Source organism: Rhinoderma darwinii, chromosome 7 (genome assembly GCF_050947455.1).
Source record: "Rhinoderma darwinii isolate aRhiDar2 chromosome 7, aRhiDar2.hap1, whole genome shotgun sequence".
In the NCBI taxonomy this organism is placed as follows: Eukaryota; Metazoa; Chordata; class Amphibia; order Anura; family Rhinodermatidae; genus Rhinoderma; species Rhinoderma darwinii.
In genome coordinates, this window is record NC_134693.1 from 66,670,174 (window position 1) to 66,684,208 (window position 14,035).

Genomic DNA, 14,035 nt, shown 5'->3' on the forward strand with positions numbered 1-14,035 from the left:
ACTACAAAGAGAATTCCCAGTGCCCCCCCCCCCCCCTGGATGACCCCAATTTCGACTGCCTCTTTAAAATTAGACCCCTTATTTGGTCAAAAAATGTTCCTCTTCATATACCCCTAGAAGAGAAATTGCCATCGACGAGTCCCTGGTGCATTTCAATGGAAGGGTGAAATTCAGGCAGTATTTTCCCAACAAGCGTGCCAGGTATGGGATTAAAATGTATAAGTTATGTGAGTTGGGAGGGAAGGACAGTCACATTGAGCCGTCCTGACCACAACTAGAGAGATTGCGTGGGACCTCCTGCATCCACTGCTTGATCAGTGGTACTACCTGTACATTGACAACTGGTACACGAGTGTACCCCCGTTCAAGTGACTTGAAAACGGTGGCGTGTGGGACAGTCCGCAAAAATAAAAGGCACCTCCCAAAGACCCTTCTAAGCCAAACCCTGCAGCTTGGGAAGAGCAGGGTGCTCTTTTTTAAATTCAGGGACAAGAAAGATGCCTTGATGCTGACATCAATCCATGATGCCACCTGCTCCCTTGTCAACATCAATCACCACGTCACTGCCTGTGTATCCAGGCGTATAATACATTTAATACATTTATGGGGGGAATGCATCTATCTGACCAGATGCTGAAGCGGTACAATGCCATGCAAAAATCTAAAATTTGGTACAAAAAACTGGCGGTGTACTTTATCCAAATGTTATTGTACAACTCGTTTGTAATTTACAGGAGCACTGGTCATGAGGGGACATACTTTGAATACCAGGATATACCACACCACTCTGGAGTACTAAATTTTATTTTCATCTGTCCCTTTCATGTACAATTCTCGTCCCTTTCATTTATCATACCGTTTCGCCATTTAAAAATTGAACATCCCCATAACAAAACGAAAAATTCTCATTATACCCCTAGATGAATACCTAGGATTTGTAATATGGTGTAGTATCTGCACAATATTTCAGGCCTATTCAAACATGACGTGTCTAAAAATCATCCAAGTAAAATAAGGCCTCAAAATCCTTGTGGTGTTCCAATACTTTCAGGCCCTGCCATATGTCCAGCAATAGCAGATTAGGGCCAGTTTGGGGGTATTTCTAAACTCAGAAAAAATAGTCTAATAAATGTTGAGGTGCTTTTCTTCACTTGCATGCTTTTTGTCTGAAAAATCTGTCCTATAAATGAGGCATTTGTGAAAAAATTTAGAATTTTATTTTTCACAAGATTCTGCAAAAAAAACGATGGGGTTAAAAAAGTGACCACACCCTAGATAAATTCTTTGAGGGGTATAGCTTTCAAAATCGGCAATTTCTGGGGTTTTTCCATCATTCCAGCACCTCCAGTGCTCTTTCAAACTGGCTAGGTGCATAAAAATAAGTAACTACTCAATTTTAGAAAAACAACATACCGTAATTTTCTAAAGCATTGTGATATACCCAAAAAGTGACAAAGAGGGTTAAAAACTGTGGTCAAAATCTAGTAGACAAAGGGTAAAACAAATTTAATAACATAGATAAACAATAGACTGAATATATATGTTCCATGTGGAGTTAAAAGTAGAAAAAAAAGTTCTTTTTTAAAGATTTTTGCCATTCTTGGCGGGTTTTAATACATAAATGTAAATCGACGACCACGGACAGTCACCCACATTTTCGTATGGGAGCACGGTCCGTAAAAATTAAAATATAGGACATGTCCTTTCTTTTGCGAAGGCTTTCTATGGCCCAGACACCTTCCCGTAAATACACAGGAAGATGTCCGTGGTCAATAGAAGTGAATTGGTTTGTAATTGCGGACAAAACAGTAAAGCAGTTGTCCATAACAACCAGTCAGATTCTAGCTTTCATTTTTCAGGGGCCCCTTTGAAAATGAAAGAAGCAACCTTATTGGTTGCTATGAGAAACCCCTCCATTTTTTATTTGTACCAGTTCTGATAATTCTGCCTTTATGTGTTATGAAAATATAGTATTTCTTCTACAGCTAAACATGAAATTAATTGCAAAGTGAATGGCGGGGCTTCTGAAATAGGGAACCATGTAAGGTCTGCACTTAGTGACTTTTCACTGAATTGCATGAATCTTTTCCACACAAATCTTTAGATAGACTTTAGGTAACCGTATCTGTTGATCCAATTACAAGTACACATGAATACATTCGGCTTAGCCAGTTTAAGTAATCCCTTAATGCATTGTACAGGAAAGGCTGAACATTTAAAAAACACTAAGCAAAAAAAAACAAAAACCCCCACATGAATTAGCTTTCATTTTAGAATTCCCAATGTTGGCATTAAACAAAAGTTATGAGCCCTTTATTTTTGTGAGGGTCTTAAATCTTTCCACAAATGCTGCCTTTTAACCACTTATCTTTAATAAAGTGGGTCCCGTAAAAAGGTGGAGGGGAGGTGGCGGAGAAATAAAATAAATTACAAAGACAACATCATCAAAACTGGACACTGCTTTTGAGCTTTACATTTTTAGCCTTTAAGGACCTGAGTGGCTGAACATTTCACAGCATGCGAGTGGTGAAAAAGAAGGAAATTTAGTTCTCATTAACTGCGGTGAAAAGGAGCGATGTAATTCGAGAAGTGACAGAGCCATGAGATCAAAGCTTGTTCAAGCTAGAAAGCCAAATAAACCCCTCTGGCTACTTCCTGGAAGGAAAATTCATTCTGATAATAAAACAGAAAGGAAAAGAAAAAATATCCAGCCGGTTTTAAGGTCGGTCATAGAAAATCAGTTGGAACCAATGAAATCTAAATCTGCAGTTTTTTATGTTTTAAAAAAAATACCTTTCAAATAATTTCAATATTATTTAAAAAATGTTCAACACAAATTAATATAAAGCGTGTAGCAAAAGTTAAATGATTTGATATCGGTCATGGCGTCCTATGACTCCTCTCATATTTGCCTTGGCAATAGAAGTCTCTGCGATTTAACTATGGCCGGGCCCTTGGTGTTGAGTACAAAGTAGATAGGGCAGGGCTACAACAGTACCTCTATGGTATAATTCTGGATAATGTAGATAGTTTGCGCAAGCCGTGGATTATATAATTGATGGCTTTGGTAACTGTTCAAGGAAGAATTGAATCCCGACAATCTATTTTTCCCCTATAAGCCTAGGGTGTTTGCCAGCTTGACTGACAGACAATCCTATCGCTTTTGGCATCAGCAACTTAAAGAGTGACTGTGGTTTAGAAAAACTTTCAACATGTCATAGTGACATGTCAGAAGTTTCGATCGGTGGGGTCCAGGTGCTGAGAACCCCAAGAATCGCTGTCTTGGTATAACTTCAGCTATACTCTGAGATGCGGGATTGGCTGAAGACGGACTCATAGAAGTACATAAACCAGCCTTCAGCTTACTCCGTCTTTCCAAAAAGAGCTGAAAAGAGTTGAAGTTATCCCATTACAGCTGAAGAAACTCTGCGCTTGGCTAAGCACTTCTGCCCATTTCAATCAGAACCCCCACCGATCAAAACTTCTGACGTAACTTTGTCGGAAGTTACGAGTAGTGTAATGTATTTGTATGGTTCCACAGGGTAAAAACCTACAATCAGCTTGGCTTACAGCAAGTGGGTTTATCCTTTTCTTGATTATATAGAAGCAAAAGATAAAAGTGAATGTCCACCATTAACCCCTTCCCGACATTTGTCGTAGGGATACGTCATGGAAAGCTAGTGCTTCCCACATTTTGCCGTATCCATACGACAAATGGTGGACACTGGCTCAGAAGCGGAGTCGGTGCCACCATCGCCGGATGTGAGCGGTATCTTACTGCTGACATCCGTCTGTAATGGCGGAGACCGAAATTAGCTTCGATCCCCGCCATTAACCCCTTAAATGCAGCGCTCAAACGCGATCGCTGCATTTAAGCTGTTTGCAGCTCATCGGAACCCCATCAATGAAATTGCTGGGGTCCCGGTATGCCTAGCACGGAAGCCTACCAGGACCCGCCCGGTGGCTGAGCCTGAAAGATTCCGTAGCCGACGGCAGGATGGCGCCGGCTCTGGAGCTGAGACATCATCAGCGATGGATGTCAGCTGTATGTCATCCACCTGTAACGGCAGGAACCAGAGCTAGCTCCGATCCCTGCCATTAACCCCTTCGATGCAGCGAAGGGGTTACTAGCAGATCGCCATGCAATCAGGGCTGCCGATGCTGCTCTGCCATTACGGAAGCTGATTAGGCCCCGCTGGGAGGCGGAGCCTAATCGGCTTGCTGTCAGTGAAAAACTTTCTGTGTTACAAAAAAATAGATTAAAAATGAATTTCTACCAAAAAAAAAAAAAAAATTACTAAATTTCACCTCTACTTTGCTATAATTCCTGTGAAAGGGTTAAGAAACTTTCTAAATGCTGTTTTGAATACTTTGAGGGGTGAAGGTTTTAAAATGGGGTGACTTATTGGGGGTTTCTAATATAAACACTGAACTATACAACTGAACTGGCCTCTGTAAAAATAGCCTTTTGAAGTTTTCTTGAAAATGTGAGAAATTGCTGCTAAAGTTCTAAGCCTTGTAACGTCCAAGAAAAATAAAAGGATGTTCAAAAAACGATGCCAATCTAAAGTAGACACATGGGGGATGTTAATTAGCAACAATTTTGTGTGGTATAACTGCCTGTTTTACAAGCAGATACATTTAGATTTAGAAAAATGCTAATTTTTGCAACTTTTCGCTAAATTTTGGTGTTTTTCACAATTAAATACTGAATGTATCGAGCAAATGTTGCCAGTAACATAAAGTCCAATGTGTCACAAGAAAACAATCTCAGAATAACTTGGATAGGTAAAAGCATTCCGAAGTTATTACCACATAAATTGAAACAAGTCAGCTTTGAAAAATGAGGCTCTGTCAGGAAGGTCAAAAGTGGCCAAAGAGGGAAGGGGTTAAACATTATTTTGCAGTTTACTTAACCCCTTCAAGACCAAAGGTCATTAAAATGTTTTGAAATTATGCATTCTAAAAGATGAATATTTTTTATTTTTTCATAGTCTATCAAAAAGTTTTCTTTTCTGCGGGACATATTGACCTTTCCTACTAAATCAATTTGGAACGACTATCTTTTTGGTTTGCCAGCATCATATAAAAGGAAAAATTGACCAACATTTGGAAAATAATTCAACCTGAATACATTCACTTCACACACTAATGTAGTTGGTATAACAAATCTAGTATAGAGTATAATGATACTAAATATGTACAGGTTATTTGTTGACTGACATAGCCATTACAGTCCATAACAAAGATTTCCTATTAATGTTCTAAACCAGTCCCTCCCTCTTGGCATCAATACATGGGTGTAAAATCGCTGGGTACAAATATTGTTTTTGGTTAAGTGTAAGAGCAGATAGAGACAGGGCAGAAAGTGAAAAACAATGGAAGACAAGAATCTTTTTTTTTTTGTGGGTTTTAGAAACCTTCATCCTGCATGATCATGATAGTGGCATATTATGGCACGGGAATTGGCATTCTGGATAGGGCATCCATTTCATGGATATGCAGTATAAAAGTGTGCCTGGACTGGAAATTATATAGCTTTAAATTTAGTTTGTTGTTTCTTGCTGTACTTTTTGAGTTTTATTTCTATAGGAAGGAGAAAAGTGTGTATTTCTGAATTTGGGAACCTGGCGTTTACGTTTGGTGCCATTTTTGCCCTCTTAGTGACCAGAACATCATTATTTCAGTTCTATATCACATTAGCAGGATCAAGTACTCACAATAACAGCTTGGTCCAGGGAATCGCAGCGTGCTTTTAACCCCTTAATGACCAGCCTATTTTAGACCTTAATGACCAAGCCATTTTTTAAGTTTTTCCATCGTCGCATTCCAAGAGCTATAACCTTTTTATTTTTGCGTCGACATAGCTGTATAAGGTATTGTTTTTTGTGGAACAAGTTGTATTTTTTAATAGCACCATTTTGGGGGACATATTATTTATTGATTAACTTTTATTAACTTTTTTTGGGGGGGGGAATAGAAAAAAACCTGAAATTTCGGCACTCTTTTTCGCGTCTTAAATCTACGCCGTTTACCGTGTGATATAAATAGCACAATAACTTTATTCAGCGGGTTGTTACGATTGCAACGATACCAAATTTGTATCGTTTTTGTATGTTTTACTACTTTTACACAGTAAAAACGCTTTTTTTTCAAAATTATTTGTTTTTGTGTCTCCATATTTGAAGAGCCGTAACGTTTTTTATTTTTTCGCCGATGCGGTTGTATGAGGGCTTTTTTTTTGCGGGAAGACTTGTAGTTTTTATTGGTACCATTTTTGAGTAGATGCGACTTTTTGATCACTTTTTATCACATTTTTTTTAAGTCAGAATTCACAGAAAACAGCAATTTTTCCATAGTTTTTTATTACATTTTTTACGCCGTTCACCGTGCGGGTTAAATAATGTAATACATTTATAGTCGGGGTCGTTACGGACGCGGCGATACCAAATATGTGTAACTTTTTTACTTTATTTTGGTTTTTTAATAGTAAAGCATTTTGTAAGGGGAAAAGCTGGGTTTTTAATTTTTTTTCACATTTTTTTTAAAATTAACTTTATTAAACTTTTTTTTAAACTTTTTTACTAGTCCCACTAGGGGACTTTAATATGCGATTCTCCGATCGCTATTGTAATACACTGCAATACTTTTGTATTGCAGTGTATTACTGCCTGTCCGTTTAAAACGGACAGGCATCTGCTAGGTCATGCCTCCGGCATGATCTAGAAGGCATTCGCTCCAGGCAGACCTGGGGGCCTTTATTAGGCGCCCGGCTGCCATTGGAGACACAGACACTCGGCGATCGTATCGCCGGGTGTCGGTGGGAGAGAGAGGGAACTCCCTCCCTCTCTCCAAAACCACTCAGATGCGGTGCACGCTATTGCGCACCGCATCTGAAGGGTTAAACGGGTGATATCGATACTAATATCGATCTCACCTGGCAGAGCAGGGACGCTCCCAGCCCTCAGCTGCCTCTAGCAGCTGAGAGCAGGGAGATTTGACGCTCCCTGCTCTGTTTACTTTATCCTGATGCAGTGCCGTAAAAAGGCATATGCATCAGAATAAAGCCCGTTAGTGGCCGCCGTTAAAAGGCGTATTGGCGGTCACTAACGGGTTAAAAGTAATTAGCCAACAAACTGCCGACTTAAAGAGGCTCTGTCAGCAATTTAAAACTTCCATATCTCCTACCTAATCTAATAAACACTTTGATGTACAGGGTGGGCCATTTATATGGATACACCTAAATAAAATGGGAATGGTTGGTGATATTAACTTCCTGTTTGTGGCACATTAGTATATGTGAGGGGGGAAACTTTTCAAGCTGGGTGTTGACCATGGCGGCCATTTTGAAGTCGGCCATTTTGTATCCAACTTTAGTTTTTTCAATGGGAAGAGGGTCATGTGACACATCAAACTTATCGAGAAGTTCACAAAAAAAACAATGGTGTGCTTAGTTTTAACGTTACTTTATTCTTTCATGAGTTATTTACAAGTTTCTGACCACTTATAAAATGTGTTCAAAGTGCTGCCCATTGTGTTGGATTGTCAATGCAACCCTCTTCTCCCACTCTTCACCTTTGTTTTGTTGCCATTTTCTAAGAGACATAACGTTTTAAACTTTCCTCCGATTGAGCGATATGAGGGCTTATTTCTTGTGAGGCAAGCTGTAGTTTTTATTGGTGCATGAAACTTTTTGATCACTTGTTATTCCATTTTTTTTGGGGAGCTAAGGTGACCAAAAAACCGCAATTTGGGTGCTTTATAATTTTTTTACGCTTTTCACAGAGCGGGATAACTAACGTTATATTTTAATAGTTTAGACTTTTATGGATGCGGCGATACCTTTTAATAATTTTTTTTGGAACATTAAAGAAAAAACCCTTTAACTTTTTCTTTACTTTGTTTATTAGTCCCCCTAGGGGACTTGAACCAGCGATTGTTGGATGGCTTACATGATATACTGAAATGCTAGTTTATTGCGGTATATCGCATTTCTAAGACTCTCCTATGAAGCCCTGCCGGAGGGCTTCATAGAAGTACAAAGATGGCAGACCTGGGGGCCTTTATGAGGCCCCCAGGCTGACATGATGACCATGGTCGCACCGCAATTGCGTCATAGGGGGGGCTGATGGTACGTCGGAGGGGGCCGCCCCATATTCTATTACACAGCCCGTGAGCCCTCCGTACTTCCCCTTAACCCCTTCCCCGCAGCCCTTTTTGAGATTTTCATTTTAGTTTTTTCCTCCCTACCTTTCAAAAGCCATAACTTTTTTATTTTTCCGTTGATATAGTCCTATGTGGGCTTGATTTTTGCGGGACGATTTTCGTAGCACCATTTATTGTGCTATATAATATACAAAAAAATGGGAAAAAAAATATTTGTGCTGTAGAAAAATGAAAAAAAAAAGCAGCGATTCCTCCATTATCTTTTGCGCGTCGTTTTTACGGAATTCACTGTGCAATTAAAACAACATGTTAACTTTATTCTGTGGGTCAATTCGATTATGGCGATAGCAAATATATATAGTTTTTTTCTATATTTTACTACTTTTACACGTAAAAACCTAAGAGTAAAAAATAAAATGTATTTTGTGTCGCCAAATTCCGAGAGCCATAACTTTTACCGGTTAAGTGATATGAAGGCTTATTTTTTGCGGGATAAGCGGTCGTTTTTAATAATACCATTTTGGGGTACAAGTGACATTTTGATCACTTTTTCATTTCATTTATTGTGGAAGATTCTGGCGTTTAACAATTATTATTTTTTTACGGCGTTACATAATTATATATTGTAGTAGTTCAGACTTTTATGGACGCGGCTATACCAATTATGTTTATTTATTTTTTTACTATGCACTAGGGGGAAAATGGGAAAAGGGGGGTTTTTGAACTTTACATTTTTTTTTTTACATTAAAAAAAACACTTTATTTTACTCATTTTTACTTTTTTTTTATTAGTCCCCCTAGGGGACTTCAACCAGCGATCGTTAGATCGCTTGCACGATATACTACAATACTAATGTATTGCAGTATATTGTGATTCTGACAGGCTTAATAGGAGCACAAAGATGGCGGACCTGGGGGCATTCATTAGGCCCCCAGGCAGCCGTAGCAACCATCGCCCCCCGTGATTGCGTTGCGGGGGGCGCGATGAGCTGTTAGAGGGGGTCACCCCCCTCTTTCTAACTATTTAAATGCTGCGGTCGCTATTGACCACGGCATTTAATGAGTTAAACAAGCGGGATCGCGTGAGCCCGTTCCATACTTCCCCTACCCAACTTTGGCATATAGATACGTCAAATGTCGGGAAGGGGTTAATGACCGCAATAATAAATCTATTATTTTATTAGCTGGGAGATATGGAGCATGCACAATCCGTGTAAGAGATAATGTCCTGATTCATGAACGCACAGATATACTGCACATACACTAGACTACTCTCTTGCAGAGACCGGAAGGAATTAGAACATGTGACTAAGGTGGCTGGCACTGTTACTGCTCTTTTCCTAAGCCGGCCCATTTAGGTCACATGTCTGATGACGCGCTGACACCAACAACAGTAGGAAGCCGGTAGAGGTCACGTGTTGCTGCGTTGGCGTGTCACCAGGTACAGATGTAGCCATCTTTACCTTGACTTTTAACGCATTAAATACACAGTAGAAAGAACCTTTATCTTGAGTTCTTCAATGGCTTTTTTTTTATGATATCACACTGCAGCAAGTTATCACAGTCAAGATAAAGATGACTACATCCGTAGGTTGAAACTACTGAGCTTCTGGCATCACGTGACCAGGGTTCTGTTTGGCGATGCTGGACACAAGTTGAAATTCATCACTATTGGTAAGTGAGTTTATATCTATTTATCAGGGTTATAAGCAGTAGTTCTTTGGGCAACCCCTTTAAGGTCCCATTTATCTTGGCGTATAATGCCATTGGCGCTTTTCTGTGGCTTGTATTATATTGTAAATAGTTGAAATGGGTTCTCTCAGAACATTAATTTAAAGCATAATAATAGGATATGGGCCATAAATTTCTGATCGGTAAGGGTTTGACCACTGGGACACCACTACAATGGCTTTTCAAAGCCTTACGCCCCTTCAGATGCTCTCATGATCACTTGAGGGAAACCATGCTGACTTAATGACTAAGCCCTGCAGCCACTTCATTTTTGAGGGTCGTGACAGTCAGGACATCACTAATCCTAGCGATATTCCGTAAATGTACGTGTTGGGAAAACTTATGACTGTCTAGATCAGTGGCAGACAACCCAATACATTCTTGATGCCTCAAATCTCACCCTTGATTCCATCAAAGGTCACACACAACCAAGTCACGGATGGGACAAGAGGTACACAGCTGTATTTTTGTATGGCACTATTTTGAATTATTTTATTTTCCAAAAATTAACATTTGAACCCCAAGTAGAAAAAAAACAAAAAAGCTTTTCAAAACAAGCTTATACATGGATATGGATACACACACACACACACAACTTTTGGAGATGGGAAAAATGCCACAGTGCATGTGGGGTCTATAATACTCCACACTAAATAAAATAAAAAAACTCATACTGACATGTCATGCATGCTATGTATTTAGAAATGTTTAGCAATTACATAAAGCCAAGTGGTAAAAACTTGCAAAGAGAAAACAAAGAAAAAAATGGTTACCCCGTGCTAAATGAGTGCTGCCCATTCTGAAGTTGATAGTCATTGAAGAAGTCTGGACTCACGGCAGCTTCAGATGGCATCAGTCCTTCTAGGAGAAATGACACAAATGTCTAAAAATGTTTACACACTATAAATTTCATCACTGCTTTCTTTATGTATGACAGCCACGTTCCCCATATGAAGATGTAATCTTTATCCCCTTTAAGGACACGGCCTATTCTGGCCTTCAGAACATGGTGATTTTTGTTTTTTCAACGTCACATTCCAGGAGACATACCTTTTTTATTTTTCTATATAGCCATATGATGGCTTGTTTTTTTGTGGGACAAGTTGTATTTTTTAATAGCACAATTTTGGGGTACATAAAGTGTATTTTTGGAAGGGGCTAGAAAAAAAACAAACACCAATTCTGACATTGTTCCTTGGTTTTGTTTTTATGGCGTTCACGTATAAATAATAGGTTAACTTTACTTTGCGGGTTAGTACGATTACGGCAATACCAAATTGATATAGTTTTTTTTATGTTTTACTACTTTTTACTAAAACAAATATATGTTTTTGTGTCGCCATACTCAGAGACACAAACATTTTTATTTTATCCGAAGATGTAGCTGTGTGAGAGCTTGCATTTTGCGGAATGAATTGATGTTGTCATTGGTACCATTTTGGAATAAATACGACTTTTTAAGCAGTTTTCAGCAAAAAACAAAACAAAAAAGCAACTATTCTTTTTTTATGGCATTCACTAAATAACATGAAAATATTATATTATGAGACATTACATATGTGGCGATACTAATTTTTGAACTTTTTTGTAGCCCCACTAGGAAACTAGTGTGAAGGATGGTTTATTTGCTTATATTCCCTGTATGAAATTACATTATGAATTATCAAGCGGGATGCCGAATTACTAAGATATGTATTATGTGAAAGTGATTATAATAATGTTTAAGTGATTTAGTTTCGTGCAGCAGCCATCTTGTCTGGAGTTCCCATCTTGGTTCTTTTGTAGTGAATAAGAAAGACATTGTTCCTTTAACGCCAGTAATGTTGATTTCGTATGTTTTATCTTTGACCTTGGCTCCCATACGAAGCTTGCAGAAAAGGCACAGGGAGTGAGATGGGAGGGTGGCAAATATGCTTGTGGGAATGCCTCCCCCATCTCCACGGGAACATTCTGCCCATGAGAGATAAGGCCACCTGCAAACCTGATGTCTGAAGAATTATAATGATGTATCTGGAATGTATCGTATGTCTGTAATTGGCTGAATAAGAATTATTGTCACATTGTCTCTGATTGGTTAACCTCAAGCCTACAACCCTTCTGAATGATAGTATTATACTGTAGTTTGAGTTTGGAAATAAACCTTCAGAGGAGTATTTTGAGCATATCAGCAGCGTCTGTGTGTTTTCTTCTCCTCTCTCGATATATATCGGCATGAAATATCCTGATTAGGATGCTGGATAAAGTGCCTGGCCTGAGAGTCTGTTGGACTTGTCTAAATTTCAGTCTAATATATTTTGAGCCATTGACTTCCACGAAACACTAGACTATGCGATCATTTGAACGCTGATATAATACACTGCATCACTTTGGTATTACAGTATATTATATGCCTGCCAGCTTAACGCTAACAGGCATCCGATGGCAGACAAGAGGCCATTGTTAGGCCCGTGGCTGCCACAGCAACCCACAGCATTGGCATGTTGCTCGTGGGGGGCAGATGGAGCCCCCTTCCCTCTGTAAACCACTAAAAATCTAAGGGATTGTGCCAGCTGTTAGAGCAAGGTGTCGGCTGTGATACACAGCCAGTGCCGGCAAGTGATGTCATGGGCAGATCTCCTGTGCATGCACCATCGCAGTGGCGTACATTTGTCATTTCGCTGGAACTGTACAGTTCCCATTACGTAAATGTACCTCACAGGGCAGGAAGGGGTTAAACTATACAATACATCATTGAGTTAACAAAGACTGTATTTATATTTAAAATTATTCACCAAACTTGGAGTTTTTACGTTTTATTGTGTAACAAACCACAGTGAATTTATTCAAATGGGGTTTTCTGGGATTTATAAAGAGGCTTTAAAGGCTATGTAAACCTTTGAATCGAAATTTTTTCTTTTTAATAAATCAATGCTTGATTAAATGTTTTATTAAAAACTTTTTATACTTAAGATACAGCTACTATGTATCCTGCACACATATAAGCTGTATCCTCCTGTCAAAAGCAGATTCCGTCACATAGGGCCAGGTAGGGCTGAACAGCATTTTTCCTTCAAAAAATTAAATCATAATTTAAAAACAGCATTTTGTGTTTTCCTTGTCTAATATTAAAAGTCGTTTGATGATCTGAACATTCAAGTGTCACAAATATGGAAAAATAGAAGAAATTGTGAAGGGGGAAAATACTTTCTCACAGCACTGTACAAAAAAAGGATCGGAAACTGGAAATACTTTGCTTTACTTAATTTCCAGGACTACATTACTAAAGCTAAAATAGTTTAGTCAATGGTTCCTAGGACAACTGGCAGAATTTCGAGAGCAAGTTTCATATGAAAAGAGGGGATAGGAAACAAAAACTGTAAATTTGACTAAACTGAAATTTTGCTAAAATAGGAATTCTGCGTTAATTGAACGATAGTAATCTCTCCCATTACAAGCAGGAATAGTTCCAATAATAGACCAGGGAGCAGTAAGACAGGGGACAGTAGGACAGTTTTCTGCGAACAGAGAGAGTGATGGGAGAAATTCGGGGTATGTTAGAGAATTGCTGCCCATATAACATACTGCCAGGGGCGTAACTAGGAAAGACTGGGCCCCATAGCAAACTTTTGACTGGGGCCCCCCCTCCCCTGGGTGTCACACAACCCCCCCCCTTGTAGATTGTGCCTTTTTTACAGCCCCCCCCTGTAGCTAACGCCATACAGCCCCCCCTCTGTAGATAGCGCCATACATCCCCCTGTAGAGAACGCCATACAGCCCCCCCTGTAGAGAACGCCATACAGCCCCCCCCCCCTGTAGAGAACGCCATACAGCCCCCCCTGTAGGGAACGCCATACAGCTCCCCCCCTGTAGGGAACGCCATACAGCCACCCCCCCTGTAGGGAACGCCATACAGCGTTCCCCCCCCTTGTAGGGAACGCCATACAGCGTTCCCCCCCCTTGTAGGGAACGCCATACAGCGTCCCCCCTCCCAAAAAAATGCGACCTACAGTGTGTCCTACAAAATACATGTATCCCCTCTCCACAGGATCTCCACAGGATAGGGGATACATGTGTGATCGCTGGCAGCGATGGGGAGAACGGGGGACTGAAAGTCTCCTGAACTTCTCCATGACTAACCTCTGACTTCCGGCGTCTGTGT

General features: G+C 39.7%; 1 protein-coding gene across 2 annotated transcripts in view; it reads right to left on the minus strand.

Moving 5' to 3' along the window:
- KIFAP3 (kinesin associated protein 3) overlaps positions 1-14,035 on the minus strand; it is a 131,876-nt gene that overhangs the window by 12,119 nt on the left and 105,722 nt on the right. Inside the window, exon 19 of one of the 2 annotated variants that reach the window (XM_075833497.1) lies at positions 10,671-10,755. In XM_075833497.1, the coding sequence (XP_075689612.1) occupies positions 10,671-10,755 (85 nt within the window). Of the gene's footprint in view, positions 1-10,670; positions 10,759-14,035 lie in introns of both variants that reach the window. The other variant, XM_075833496.1, reaches the window with a different exon arrangement.